Below are 14,193 nucleotides of genomic sequence, written 5' to 3' on the forward strand. Positions count from 1 at the left end.
ATATTTTAATGCGAAATGGGTGAAATATGTCAGGGAGTTTTTGCCATTAGTCAACGAACGTTCAAGGGGTTTTAAAAAACTTTAAGAGGTGTCTAAAAGTATGCATTACTCTAAGGGCTAACAAAAATATGTAAAGAATTAGAATCACTAAATATAAAAAAGTATGCTTATACTTTATATCCACAATTCGCATGTATAAAATAGCAAAGAAATACATAATATCCTTTCTTATATCTGTAATTACATTCATAAAATAATATGTATTATGTTCTATTATATATGTTCTCTTATATAAGATTCCAAGGAAATACTTTACATTCTTTAATCTTTTTTAAAGCTAGTTATTTAAAAGTGAAATATATCTTTCTTATGGAAATTCTGGAGCTAAACACTGAATTGTCTATACCACCTTTAAAAACATGTCTTGGTTTAGTGGATGTATTTAAAAAAGTTACGGCCCTGGCTCCGAAAACTCTGATAGATATACAAGCATATCAAAGTCCAATAATGTACTAAGGAGTTGATCAGCTTTCCAAAGTTTACCGTTCTGTTTATGCTATAATTCCCCTGTTGACAGTCTTATATATGACCTCAAGTTGTCTAAGACTGCTCTATCGATTTTTAAGCAAGTTTCATGCTGTCATAACCGTATAAAAACAAACAACTTAAATATTTAATGTAAATAATATGTGAATTTTATGTCTTTCCTAATGCTATAGAATTCCTTTTAGTGCATCCCGGGATTACCCAGTGCCACCGCCGCACTCCCCCTCCACGCAGCTATGTCAATTTGTGGCCTGTTGTCTCTCCGCCCAGCTGGCACGGGAAATTGTTGGCCGTGCTACGCGGCGTATGAGCAACATTTGTGGGGCACTTGGAGAGCCAGTTGCACATGCAAATATGCGTATGCTGCAGGCACTTACAGGTGCTCGACAATTACCTTACAGGTCCGCCTGTGCAACAGTTGCATTCCCCCAGCTGCCTAAAATTCGGTGACCTGTTAAACACCTTTAGGAAACTTTTCCCCACTTCTGCCGGAGAATTCCTTGGTCCTCTTTGTGAATGCTTAATGCCGAAATTCTGGCAGTTGACTTACTCGCATTTGCTGAGGTTTCGGTTGGCAGTCTCAGTGCTTGAGAGAAACCTGCTGAAAGTGGGTCAAGACAAAAAAGTTCATTTTAATTTCAGCACAGAGAGGCCAAATAGAGCCAGGCCTTAATCCAAGGCATATCCTCAGTTGAGCCAGGTCAGAAAATACCTATTAAGCTATGCCAAACTTTAACAATTTAATAAACTTTTCCTGAATTTTGTTATAGTTTTCTCATTGTATTAAAAAGTTTTGCACCATTTTCAGCAATTAATTATCTTCAGCAAAAGCTGAAGAAATTTTTAACTTTTCGTAAAATGATTTTGATGAATTTGGCAAACTTTGCAAATTGATTGACTGACTAAATTACAAAATGCCAAGCTATTGAACCCATTATTATTATTCAAAGCCTTTTGACCGGGCTATGTGCTCTAGAATTTCACTCATTTGATTCCATTCCTATTTGACTTTATCAACTGTAAATGCTGGTGTTGACTTAGTTTAATTGGAATTTCCCCCAACCGGTTGTTCAAATATCGAGCGCGCTTTAAGGCGAAATTTAAATCGTGTTAGCCGAGCATTTCAATGCTATGCGCTTTGCGGTAGTCTGTTTGAGTAAATGTTTGCTTAAATTGTGGCCAAAATGGTTTTTCCCTTTTTTGGCCCCGCTGCAAGGGTTGGCTTCAAGGGTTCTCGCAGTTGTAGCCGTCGTTGTAGCTGCCTTCCTTGTTAATGCTAATTGCATTTTGTCTGCCAACCTGCTCGGAGCAAATGGAATTACGGAAAATAGTTGCCGAAGACAAGGGGCAGCCAGCTGGCAAGGCCAGGCCGCAAAACCGCATTCAAGCCACAGAATGGCTGGCTAATTCAATGCGGCACAATTTGCTGCTCATTCCTGCCTAGTTTTATTCCACTTTTTTAATCCTTACATGCCTGTAGCCGAAGGCAAAGATCAATGGAGGTCATGCGATTTATTGGCCTGCCGCAATTTGCATTGAATATGCAATGATTTGCTCATGATTTATGGCCAGCATATCCTGCATAAGGTATTCGGCGAGCTCATCTCATCAATTAGGCACAACAAGTGCGTATGTAAAATGTGGTTCAAAATGTCAATGCCGATTCATGGTTCAAAAATCGGTCAGTCGGGAGATATACATGTGAAGCATGTGTACGAATGTACGAGTGCAGGGTTAGCCCGTTTAATGTGGCCCAAAGGTTTGAAAATATCGATGATTAGGGAGCCCGGCCAGAGCCATTGTTCCGGCGTACGAGAAGTTTGGCCAATACGCGCCAGCCATATACTGATTTATACGTATTATTTATCCCGCCAACACAACAGCGTGCTGCCAAATACATACCTCATATATGTATAGGTACATTCCTCCAGCCTGGGCAAACATCTGCCGGATTCTCATACAGAGTCGGGCCGAAAAAGAATTGAGGCAGTGCTCGGTCAGGCGCAGAAACACACACACCATCGCACGAATATGCGCATATAAATATTAAGGCTCTTTTTTTCGGAAAGCCTATGCACAGCTTTGCGAAAAGAAAGTTTCAAATGAGTTTCCATTGAAAGACCCTAATGCCAAATCGGGTTTATATGGCAGAAAATGAGACGTCAGACATGTCACATGCACACACATCGCACCAACCCACGGCTCGGTGAAAAGGAAAAAAAATTCAGCAGGAAAACTCAACAGGGCCAGCAGCCAAAAAATGGCCAACGAAGAGAACAGAACAGAAAACAGCTTATAATGAACGAGCCGAAAGCTTGGGCATCGTCGCCCAGAGTTTCAAGTTTTTTGCGATATTGCCCATACGACATGTTGGCTTCCAATCACTTTCTAGCCATATGTGTTCCCAGAGATTGATGCTCCAAAGCTGATGGCCTAAACCAGTTCAGCTATACCCTGTAGCCCAGAAGATTTGCTAAATTGTTCCTTCATGTCAAGTAATCTACACTTTAGCATCTGCTGCTAAAAGTTTTAATGATGTGTCAGCCTCAGATAGCAATATATATTGTGACAAAGTTCGCAAGGGTTGGTCTGCTTTGATAAAGTGTCGCCCCCCCACCCAAACTCGCTTAAGTTGGCTCAATAGGGGAATTAAAAATGCGTTAAATGCCGCCCACAAAGGGAAAAATAAATTTACCATTTTCCAGATTCCTTTATTTATTTTTATCCCTCTAATTCCTTTTAAGCTGAATTTTTTTCGTGTATATATACTTTATCTTCGGGCAACCTGGGGCCAGAATCGAGGCCAAAATCGAACAGGAATCGCTGGGTAAATACAAGAACTCCTGGCCCCTTTCTCCCGCTCTCTACGGAGGGGTACACACCACTGATTTGGTATTTCCCTCTCTTGTATAAACATCTTAATCATATTTCACTTCAAAGACCAACAATTTCTGCTGTTTGCGCTGCTTACCGAGCGCTGTTTATATATGACTCGTGTATAAATATACGCACACATGGCTTTGCTTATAGTTTGCCCCGGTTCTCCGACAATTAATTGGGCATTCGTTTTAATTAAGATCCGTATCTCACTTCATCTATCTCTCAGATAAGTAACTATATGTGTGAAAGGGTTAATGCGCTAGCCAAGATATTTTTCAATTAGCAAATGACATTGGCATCGATTCTCGCCACTTGGCGACATCAAAATGAACTTAGCAGGCCTGGCCAGCTTATGATTTACCTTATCTGTGGCATACTTTGGGGCGCCCCTTACGCACACACACACACACACGCGCGCAGACAGGAGCACTCACACAGATACTCGAGAGGCCCGTACTAACGAGGCTAGCTGGGCAGCGGCAACAGCTTCAACTTGTTGACGTTGGCTCCCAGCTTCACGGCGAGTGGTGGGCGTAAAGGACGAAAAAATAATAAAATCACCAGGCATAGGGAGCCAGCAAATTGTTGAATGTACATGTACACCCTGGGTCTGTGTGGGCGGGCTTGAATTACAGTGCAGCAACCCTAATTTGAACCTCTTGTTGAGGCCCAAAATTATCTCGTAGACTGATCTAAAAATTGGCCACAAAATAATGTTTTAAAGACCACGAGACTAAGGACTCCGTTTGGAATGAATTCAGTAAGCTAATGGTTAAATGAGTTATAGAATATGAACTAAAACATTTAGGATTTTTAATAATATACTATATATATTTTTATTTTCTCTACTATATATATTTCTTTAATCACCTTAGTGTTAATAAAGATATTAAGCGTTAGTGAGGCTTAAAAAAGCTAATGTAAGCTAATGTTATTTGTGGAAGTATGTGAAGCACTAAAACATTTTTATTTAAAGATTACAAAATAAAAAAGTTCTTATGAATTTATATTAATTTAGTATTGGAAATATCAATATTTAAGATGAAAAGCAACTTAAAATAACTTAGTTTTTAAATCAGTGCTTTAAAATTTTAAAAAATTGCAATGAACGTTTCAGCTACATCTTTAAGTTTAGTTTTCTAACCATAATTCAACGAATTATTATTAAATAATTTATGTTTTCCAAACATTAAATCGCTATAAGAACTGCCGAATTTTTTGATTTTCAACCATGTGTTAGAACTGAACTTTTTAGGACTTTTAGTATTGGAAAAATGATAGTACATCGAAATACTTTAAAGTGATTGTCTTATAAGGACGTTCTTAAGTTCCGGATATATGACAAAGTCCTGTATTTTTTCCCCATTCGCTCTACATACAACACCAACACAGGCATGCAGACACACGGACGGGGAGACTCGAGTGTTGGACTAACTGTTTTGCGGCATGCCAGAGCCCAAAAGAGCGAGAGGGAGGCAGGGCGGGGTGGCAAGGGGGCGGAAGAGGCTCTGAGAAGACTGGAATGGTGGAGAACGTAAAGAGAGGAGGACGAGAACGAAAGAAAGAATGCCGGAACGAAACAGGCCTGGTCCTGCTGAAACGTTAAAGAGCAAATAAATGTCTCGCAGCAAACAAACGAAAATTACGGTAGGGGGTGGGGAGGGGGAAAGAAGAAAGTGGAGAGAGAGCAGAAGGAGCCGCACAACTCCACACACACACACAAGCATGCCCGAAATACGCTTGCTTATTACCGTTACATTCGGGGACTACTCCAAGGAAAGAAAGTCAGCTAGAAAGAGATGGGGAGAGAGAGGCTCCTTTTTACCGTTCTTGACGAATTTTATGTTGTTAATTTTCGTTTCATACGAAATTTGATGGTTTTATTTAATTTTAGCCTGGTTCGCTTTCTTTCTTATTGATGCTTGGCCCTCACCTTATTTTGCTCCTTTTATTTAACACTTTTTTTCATTAAACTTTTGGTGTTTCTCCCTGGCTATTTATGTATAATTTTTCCAATTATTTTTGTTTTGTTTAACGCACGTTGTTATCTTTTTATTTATTTTTTAGCTCGGCAGGCTGTTGAATCTTTTATGAGCTAACCAACACAAACACGCACACACACCAACACACAGCAACACGGTTGTCTTTTTTCACGTTGGTTATTTCTCTTTTTTTCTGGTTCGGTTGTGGTATCGCTCGGAAAAACCTCCGCTGACCGACCGACGTGTCCACAGATGGAAATCTCGCCCAACACTGAATTACCCTTGGCATCACTTCTGCTCGCTGCCCGCGTCGCTGCCACCGCCGCCGCCGACGCCGCTGCCCCGGCTAACAGCCCCTGTTAGGCTAACACTATAGGTCAGTGCTAATAACAGAGACACCTGCATCGCACGCAGCACAGCGCACATCGCACTTCGCACTTGGCCAATCTGGCTAGCCTTAGTCTGTTATTTATACGCTGTTGCATATTTCAAGCATCTGTTTTCTATCACAACTTGGTTGCCGCTCTACGCATGTGTGTGGGTGGGAATGGTCGGCGGTGGGTGGTGTTGTGTGCACCGTTTACGAGCCGTCCTGCTAAGTAGTCTGTAGTTTTTTTGCGTACACATTAAAAAAATGTCACCGTAAATCAGTTTAAACAACTCACTAACTCAAACTAGAACTGAAAGATCACACTAGATCATACGATTATGAGGTTTCACATGAAAATACACAGGGCGTATGCGTAATGTTCTGGGTAAAAATTAATTTCTAGCAATGAAGGAGGTTTGTTAAAAATCTTAAAAGTTTCTTTCAATTATTTATGAAGGTTTAGACATTTTTTTGAGTTATATATATTTTACATGTCGTATGAGTAATATTTTTGGCAAGTTTGGGGACGTACAACATTTAGCGAACTCCGAAACGATATTTAGGTATTGGTATAAAATAAGAATTATTTTATTTATTTATGTTTCTAACCGAAGTAAATCTAAATTTATTTTTAATTTTTGCTGTGAGCCCAGCACTATAATTATTCTTTTTTATAATTTTCTAAATTTACAAAGATGTATCTATTTTAAAAAACGTTTGTGATTCATGAAGATTTCCCTTTTTCTCGTTGTGTTCAGTGTGTTTTGTTTGTGGAGAGCGCATTTTATGGTTCTGCTTCCGCTGCCCAAGCGGAAAACTCTTACTTTATGCCAAGCGTTTCAGTCTGTTATTATAGGCGAGCACTCTTCCCCTCGGTCACCCGCCCTCCCGGTTTCATGGATGTATTTTAAAGCCAGTACCTTGGGCATTTTTTTATTAAATACACAGAGAACGGAACACATGTTGCCGAAAAATGGAGGCCCAAAATTGAAGCCTACCCAAGATGGCCGCCCCGCGCAGCCTCCAAAAAGCTGTTGTTGTTGGCTCGGCAGTGTGCGTAAAGGCCTATACACACACATACAGACACATAAGTTGGCTAATGGCGGGCCTGAGGTATCCTGGGAATACATCTACATTTATATTGTGCCTAAACACTCTTGTATTTGAGTTTTATTTGGAAAGCACGCACCATTTAATCTGGCATATTACTTTTCCGGGGGGCCCCACAACTTGATGCTCGGGCCTAAGCCACATTTAATTCGATGCCCGACTAGCACGTTTATTAATATGCGCCGATTTTCAGCAATCTCACCGCAACAGCTGCGAGCGCTTTGAGCCCCGAACTGCGACTGAAATCGAAAGTGAGTGGGCGGGGAATTTAACATTCAATTTTAACGCCAACAGGAATGGGGCAGCAGCGGCAATGCGACAGCCAGGATGCCGAAGCCTTGAGAGCCGGGCTAACAGGGGGCTAACAGCGACTGGTCCAAAAGTTGGCCAATAGGTCAGTTACACTGCAGTGGCCAGAACTGCCAGGAACTGCCATTTGACGCAGCTCTCGGCCAACTCCGCTGTTAAATATTAACACGTCCATGAGCAGACACTCAGAAAAATTGCGGGGTATCCTTTAATAAAACAAATTTAAAAGCTACATATTGAATAATTTTTAGACCTTTTAATTTTTTTTAAATGATTTTTCAATGTCAAATTTTTATTATATATTTTATATATATATTCGCAAGGGTATATAAACTTTGCTTGCCACAATATATTTTGTTTTCCTATTTTTACGTTTTTATACCCGTGACTTGAAGAAGTTTTACTTTAATTTTATTATTTGTTATGAAGGCCAAGCGTTGTACTTGTTTCGATTTTCGTATTTTACAACCCAAGAGATCCGTTCTTCAAATTATAATTTCTGTGATTTTGATTTAACCGATCTAAGCTTATTATACTCATTACACTTATAATAAAAGAATATATTAGGTTCCTCGGAAAGCATGTAATACATAGAAGGAATAACTATAATAATAGGTTTATATACATTTTACAAGATTTCACTAACACGCCTCTTAGCGCAACACCTAGATGGCGCGTTAGAGGAATGGGAATGATCGACAGGAGGCGCTTTTACGCGCAATTTCGGTCTCTCTCTTGCTGAGTACAGGGTATCTGATAGTCGATCCGTCGTCTATGGCGTTCTTTCTCGTTGATGGTACTTCGCATATTGGTTTTAACTATTTATTCTTGTTTCAAACAACTCGTAAAGCCGTTTAGTTTCGCCTTAGACTTCGGTGATAAAAGACGTTTCACAACTGGCAACGCGTACATAAACAACACTAAAATAGAAGTTAGCCCAAACTATCTCAGAACTAAAAGATATTCCATTTAATGAAAATATAATTATTAACTAAAAATGTACAAAAGTTTGGAAAAGATGAAATAGTAAACTCACTTAAACTTAAAAAAAAAATCGAACTGAACTCAGCATAATAACTTTTTTAACAATAAGATGCAGAGGCACCCGAAAAAATGCAACCACACCACAATGGATATTACAATATCAGCGGAAACAACCTAGTGAAAACCAAAAACCATTTGAATAAAAGCCTTAATAACAACAATATTTCCCATTCCGACCGTAAGATCAAATCAAACAAAAATACCACCTAACGAGGCAAAGCTCTAGTAACGATTTGAATTTAGAAAGTGTATTCAGTTAGTATCGTTACTAGTTTTTTTTACCATGATAAGATGTATTTTTGTTTGGTATTAGAAGGTTTTAAAAATTTTATTTATTTCACAGAGTAATCAAAGAGAATACCTGATAAACAACCAAAATATTTTCAATCTATTTAGTTAAATCAACCGTAGTATAATCTGACTTACAAAGCTTTAAATCTCTATTAAATAATCTGACCATGCTGTGACCAATTTAGTTAATAATAAAAGTTACAGTAAATCAATGAGGCAGATGTCGTGCCCAGTACATTCGCTCTTATTTTATTCGATAAAATGCATTCGGGAAAGACTGAAGTCCTGCCGGAAAATCCGCGAGAGCGATCGAATTTTATTGTGGCGTCTTGGTTTTGGTAAGTAAATTTACGTAACGAAATTATTATTATTTATTTAAAAATTTATTCTGACACCTAAGGTATGCCATGCCCCTATTTGTTAAGGGATCGAAACAGACCTTGGGATCAAAGGACCTTTACAAACCTTTGACGGAACATAAATCAGGTGTGACTAACGCATACTACTTTTATTCGTCCGTTATTAACTTGTTCAGCCCTTTCAGATACTCTTGGCAATAAATTGTGGGCTTCTTGGGAGCACGAACTGAAAATTGATAAAGAAAATCCCAATCTTTTGAGGGCTGTTCTCCGGACTTTCGCCTGGCAACTTGCACTCCCCGGACTGGCGATTTTCCTGGTGGAGCTGGGACTAAGAACCTTTCAGCCAATATTATTGGTTAAGCTTATTTCGTACTTCTCCCACCAACCTAAAGCTGAAGAGATGGGCTATTTCTATGCAATAGCACTGATACTAAATAGTATTCTAAGCGTGATGCTCCTAGCTCCTGCCAATTTCGGGATATACCATGTGTGTGAGTCCAATACCTGAAAATAATTATGGCTTCTGTAAGCTTTTTAATACTTTCAGGCTTTAAGATGCGGGTGGCCCTGACTAGTATGATCTTTCGGAAGGCCCTGCGGTTGAGCAAGAATGCTCTGGGTGAGACCACTTCCGGTCATGTGGTCACCCTGATTTCCAATGACATTCCGCGTTTGAACAATGGAGTCTACACGGTCCACTATCTGTGGGTGGGGCCCCTTCAAGTTCTGCTTATCACATACCTTATGTACCAGGAGGTAAATGGATCTATATATTCCCCGGACACATTAATTATGAATTCCCCCCTGCAGATTGGAATCGCTGCAATGTTTGGCATGATCTTTATGCTTCTTCTCATACCTCTGCAAATTTTTCTGGGCAAGAAGACCTCGCTGCTGCATCTGAAAGCTGCTGAAAGAACGGACAACCGGCTTCGCATGGTGAATGAAATAATCTCTGGCATTCGAGTGCTCAAGATGTACGCCTGGGAGCTGCCTTTCGAAAAGATGGTGGCCCAGGCTCGCAAAAAGGAGATGAACTCCATTCGCCAGGGACAGTACATAAGGGGCTTTCGCTTCACCTGCCGAATCATCGTCTCACGCGTGGCCATCTTCCTCAGCCTGGTGGGCTACGTCATCTTGCGTGGGTTTTTCACACCGGAAGTGGCCTTCCTTGTAACCGCCTACTACAACGTACTGCTGGCCGCCATGTCCATATATTTTCCTGCCGCCATGATACACACGGCTCAAGTCTTGGCCTCCTTCAACCGTGTGAATAAGCTTATGCAATCCGAGGAGGTACATGAGAAGCCGAGGTGTACAGAAGATCAGGAAGATCCGACCTCTGTTCCCCCACAACCTGCCATCGTCGTCAGCAGACTCAAAGCCAAATGGGATGCCAAGTCCCCAGACTACACACTCAGTGGGTTAAATCTTCAAATTAAGCCCGGATCTGTGGTGGCCATCGTGGGAGCCACTGGATCGGGAAAATCCAGCCTTATCCAGGCTATTCTTGGTGAGCTGACAGCAGAGTGCGGCCAGATAAAAGTGAATGGTTCCGTCTCCTACTCCTCCCAAGAGCCCTGGCTCTTCGCAGGCACCGTACGCCAGAATATACTTTTTGGCCAGCCCTTGGATCAACAGCGCTACCAGGAGGTGGTTAAAAAGTGTGCCCTGGAACGGGACTTTGAGCTCTTCCCGCTCAAAGATGAAACCCTAGTTGGGGAGCGTGGAGCTTCCCTATCGGGTGGCCAGAGGGCTAGGATCAGTTTGGCCAGAGCGGCTTACCGGAAGGCATCCATCTACCTACTAGATGATCCTTTCAGTGCAGTGGACACCAATGTGTCCCGCCATCTATTCGAGCAATGCGTGCGCGGTCATCTGCAGGATACCACCGTAGTTCTGATAACCCATCAGAAGCAGTTTTTACACCTGGTCGATCAGGTTGTGATCTTGGAAAAGGGTCAACTCAGGGCCGTGGGCACCTACCAGTCGCTCCTGGAGATGGGCCTCGACTTTGTCACCATACTGGGCGAAGCAGGGAAGGAAGTTGAGGAACAGGAGAATCAGGATAGCTGTAGAAAGGCACTTACTGAGAATATCAATAAATCTAAAGAGGCTATAGACGATTCATATTCTAAGAAAACCATTAAGGAGCTCCAAGAATCAGGGGGCATAGGTCTAGGAATATACAAGAAGTACTTCAAGGCGGGCGGTGGATTGTCCTCCTTCCTTATAATGATTAGCTGCTCTGTCCTGGCACAAATATTGGTTACGGGAGGCGATTATTTCCTTACTTACTGGTAAGACTACCTATCAAATTTCTTTTACTAGAAGCTAACTATTTAATCTATATTTTAGGGTCACCAAGGAGAGCAACGTTGCCATTAAAAACAGGACAGAAGGTCTGCAGAATATGAACTCGAAAAGAATAGATGTATACATATTCACGGTGATCGTAATTTTGTCAATTTCAATGAACTCCACGTTCTCGATTTTGGTATTTAACATGGCCAAGAAAGCGTCTATTCACTTGCACAACTCCATTTTCATTGCAATCACTCGAGCACCCATGGATTTCTTCGAAAGAAATAAACACGGATGCATTCTGAATCGCCTCTCCAAGGATATGGGCCAAGTGGACGAAGTACTGCCCGACGTGATGGTCGATGTGCTACAGACTTTCTTTTGGCTGGCTGGAATAATTATTGTTATAGCCATTGTCAATCCTGTGTTGCTGGTTCCAACAGCTATTTTGGCCGTTGTTTTCTATAAGCTACGCAATTTCTATCTCAAAACTTCGATGGATTTGAAGCGAATCGGGGCTATAAGTAGTCTTTAATTTATTTTAAAGTATTTAATATGGAAATAGTTTTGTACTTTTTTAGGTCTGTCTCCAGTCTACTCTCATTTGGCCTCTTGTCTGACCGGTTTGCCCACAATTCGTGCCTTCGAAGGTCAGAGGACATTGGAGCAGGAGTTCGACAACTTCCAGGATGCGCATAGCTCTGCACTTTATATGTCCATGAGTACCTCGAGTGCCTTTGGATATTGGATGGAGTGCTTATGCGTGCTTTACATAGCGATCATTACGCTCAGCTTCTTTGTCTTCCCTCCAAAAAACGGAGCTGAAGTTGGGCTGGCCATAACTCAAGTGAGTGAAATTAAGAACTTGTACATACTGATTAAGTAAAAAATATTCAAGAACGGTTTATCTTAAAGCAAGACAAAAACATTCTTAAGAGACGAACATGCATTCTGAAACAAAAAATCGGAAACACAACAATGCTATATCTAAATTAGCCAATCCTTCTTCTCGATTTGAGAACATTTGTTCTTGATTTTTAAATATTTCCTCTTTTGCCTACAGGCCTTGGGACTTATGGGCCTAGTGCAGTGGGGAGTACGTCAATCAGCCGAGCTGGAGAACACAATGACTTCCGTGGAGCGAGTGGTGGAGTACGAGAACATCGAACCAGAAGAAGCACTGAAAGGGGAAGTGCAAAAAAGGCCACCCAAATCCTGGCCAGAGCAGGGAAAAATAGTGTTCGATAACCTGAGTCTTCGCTACACGCCGGATCCGAGGGCGGAGAAAGTGCTCAAGTGCCTTAGCTTTGTCATAAATCCAAGGGAAAAAGTGGGCATCGTGGGACGGACTGGAGCGGGCAAATCCTCCCTGATTAACGCCCTCTCCCGACTGTCCTACAACGATGGGTCCGTGCTTATAGACACGAGAGATACGAGCACAATGGGTCTGCACGAGCTGCGCAGGAAGATCTCAATTATACCCCAGGAACCCGTCCTTTTCACCGGCACTTTGCGATACAACTTGGATCCCTTCGGCGAGTACAGCGATGAGAAGCTGTGGAGCTCCCTGGAAGAGGTGAAGCTGAAGGATCTGGTGGCGGATCTTCCAAGTGGCTTGCAGAGCAAAATCAACGAGGGCGGCACCAACTTCAGCGTGGGTCAGCGTCAGTTGGTCTGCTTGGCACGGGCCATTCTGAGGAATAACAGGATCCTTGTCCTGGACGAGGCGACGGCCAATGTGGATCCCCAGACGGATGCGCTGATCCAAAGCACCATACGGAAAAGGTTCAAGGAGTGCACTGTTCTGACGATAGCCCATCGTTTGCACACCATCATGGACTCTGATAAGGTGCTGGTCATGGATGCTGGCAGAGTTGTGGAGTTCGGAACGCCCTATGAGCTGTTGATGGACGGCGATTTCCATGTGTTCCAGGACATGGTTAAGCAGACGGGTCATGCCACCTATGAAGGTCTACTGGAAATCGCTCAGAGGGTTCGTTTCCGTCGATTTTCTTAACTATTAATTATTATCATTATTATCCATTTTTAATTTCAGGCATTAAAAAAATAGCAGAACCGCAGTTCTTTTTCAGATATCTAGATTATTTTGTAATCTATATATGTCAATTTACCCTCCCGGAAAAGCTATAAGGTTACCATAGTATCTTACCATTGGTTTTTTATTTTCGTAATATAAAACTTCGAATAAAATTATAATGGAAAGATTTTTTTTTTACATAAAACGCGTTTTTTTTTACATACAATTTGAACTCGATGGTTTTAAAGCTGTGGCTCCTCATTCAGCACTACTGGTTCGCCGTCAAGTTTACGGATGGTGGGCAACCTCTTGATGCACTCGGCCCTCCAAGAAGGTTCGTCTAGGCCTTCGGATAGGGGATTCCCCACCACCACTAGATCTTCGAGGGACTCGATCTCAGCCAGGCGATTGAACTCCGACCAGTCCTTGATCAAGTTGTTGCTGATGTAGAGGACTTTCAAACATTTCAGTCCTGTCAAACCTTTGATTTTCTCTATAAGGTTATAGCTGAGCCACAGCTCCTCCAGCGTCTCAGCTACAGCCTCCTGATAAACATAGACATAAATGATTACTTATATAATTTTAAAGGATCTTTCCTGCGTTCTCATTACCAATCCGGAAATCTGCTTGATGTAGTTCCGCGACAAGGACAAAACCTTGAGGCACTTCATGCCCGATAAACCGAATATCTTTTCAATCATATTAGTGGACATGCTGATTCTCCTTAAAAGGAAATAAAAAGAAATGGCTCCAACTTCCTTAAAAGAAGTTACACTTAGACTTACTCGCACTGCACCAGCGTGCCCAATGTGCTGTCCATTTTCTCGATGGGCGGCCACTGGAACTGCAGGTCAATGTTCTTGGCAGTGAGGGAATTTTGCTGCTCCCGCTCCTCCCAGCGCTTCAGTGCCTCCTTAATTGTGGTTGCTTTGGACATGCTGCTGCATCGAAAAACTT

The 14,193-nt window shown here is 41.7% G+C and overlaps 3 protein-coding genes across 4 annotated transcripts in view; 1 reads left to right on the forward strand and 2 right to left on the reverse strand.

Moving 5' to 3' along the window:
- LOC108036467 (pneumococcal serine-rich repeat protein) overlaps positions 1-7,097 on the reverse strand; it is a 78,700-nt gene extending 71,603 nt beyond the window's left edge. The window contains exon 1 of one of the 2 annotated variants that reach the window (XM_044091779.2): positions 6,968-7,097. The gene's annotated coding sequence lies outside the window, so the exon portion shown is untranslated. Of the gene's footprint in view, positions 1-5,359; positions 5,668-6,967 lie in introns of those variants that run through there. The other variant, XM_017112642.2, reaches the window with a different exon arrangement.
- A 1,616-nt stretch (positions 7,098-8,713) lies between these two features.
- On the forward strand, positions 8,714-13,415 carry LOC108036239 (probable multidrug resistance-associated protein lethal(2)03659). The gene is made up of 9 exons (XM_017112248.3): positions 8,714-8,870; positions 8,933-9,018; positions 9,077-9,385; positions 9,442-9,650; positions 9,705-11,194; positions 11,253-11,722; positions 11,780-12,045; positions 12,262-13,191; positions 13,255-13,415. The coding sequence occupies exons 1-9, from the start codon at positions 8,794-8,796 to the stop codon at positions 13,267-13,269; spliced, it is 3,852 nt and encodes a 1,283-aa protein (XP_016967737.1). The 5' UTR covers positions 8,714-8,793; the 3' UTR covers positions 13,270-13,415.
- A 63-nt stretch (positions 13,416-13,478) lies between these two features.
- LOC108036310 (dynein axonemal light chain 1) lies at positions 13,479-14,173 on the reverse strand. Its single transcript, XM_017112320.3, has 3 exons — positions 14,022-14,173; positions 13,848-13,959; positions 13,479-13,781 (listed from the first exon to the last, which is right to left on the reverse strand). The coding sequence occupies exons 1-3, from the start codon at positions 14,171-14,173 to the stop codon at positions 13,479-13,481; spliced, it is 567 nt and encodes a 188-aa protein (XP_016967809.1).
- Between the last annotated feature and the right edge of the window lie 20 nt (positions 14,174-14,193).

The sequence above is a fragment of the Drosophila biarmipes genome, chromosome 2R, assembly GCF_025231255.1.
Source record: "Drosophila biarmipes strain raj3 chromosome 2R, RU_DBia_V1.1, whole genome shotgun sequence".
Lineage (NCBI taxonomy): Eukaryota > Metazoa > Arthropoda > Insecta > Diptera > Drosophilidae > Drosophila > Drosophila biarmipes.

Excerpts from the sequence above, each read along its gene's own strand:
- LOC108036239 (XM_017112248.3), top strand. The coding sequence starts at position 8,794 with ATGCATTCGGGAAAGACTGAAGTCCTGCCGGAAAATCCGCGAGAGCGA. Across the intron at positions 9,019-9,076 it reads TTTGACGGAACATAAATCAG|ATACTCTTGGCAATAAATTG; the intron begins GTGTGACTAACG and ends CAGCCCTTTCAG. Across the intron at positions 12,046-12,261 it reads TTGGGCTGGCCATAACTCAA|GCCTTGGGACTTATGGGCCT; the intron begins GTGAGTGAAATT and ends TTTTGCCTACAG.
- LOC108036310 (XM_017112320.3), bottom strand. The coding sequence starts at position 14,173 with ATGTCCAAAGCAACCACAATTAAGGAGGCACTGAAGCGCTGGGAGGAG. Across the intron at positions 13,960-14,021 it reads GGCACGCTGGTGCAGTGCGA|GAGAATCAGCATGTCCACTA; the intron begins GTAAGTCTAAGT and ends TTTCCTTTTAAG. Across the intron at positions 13,782-13,847 it reads TCAAGCAGATTTCCGGATTG|GAGGCTGTAGCTGAGACGCT; the intron begins GTAATGAGAACG and ends TATGTTTATCAG.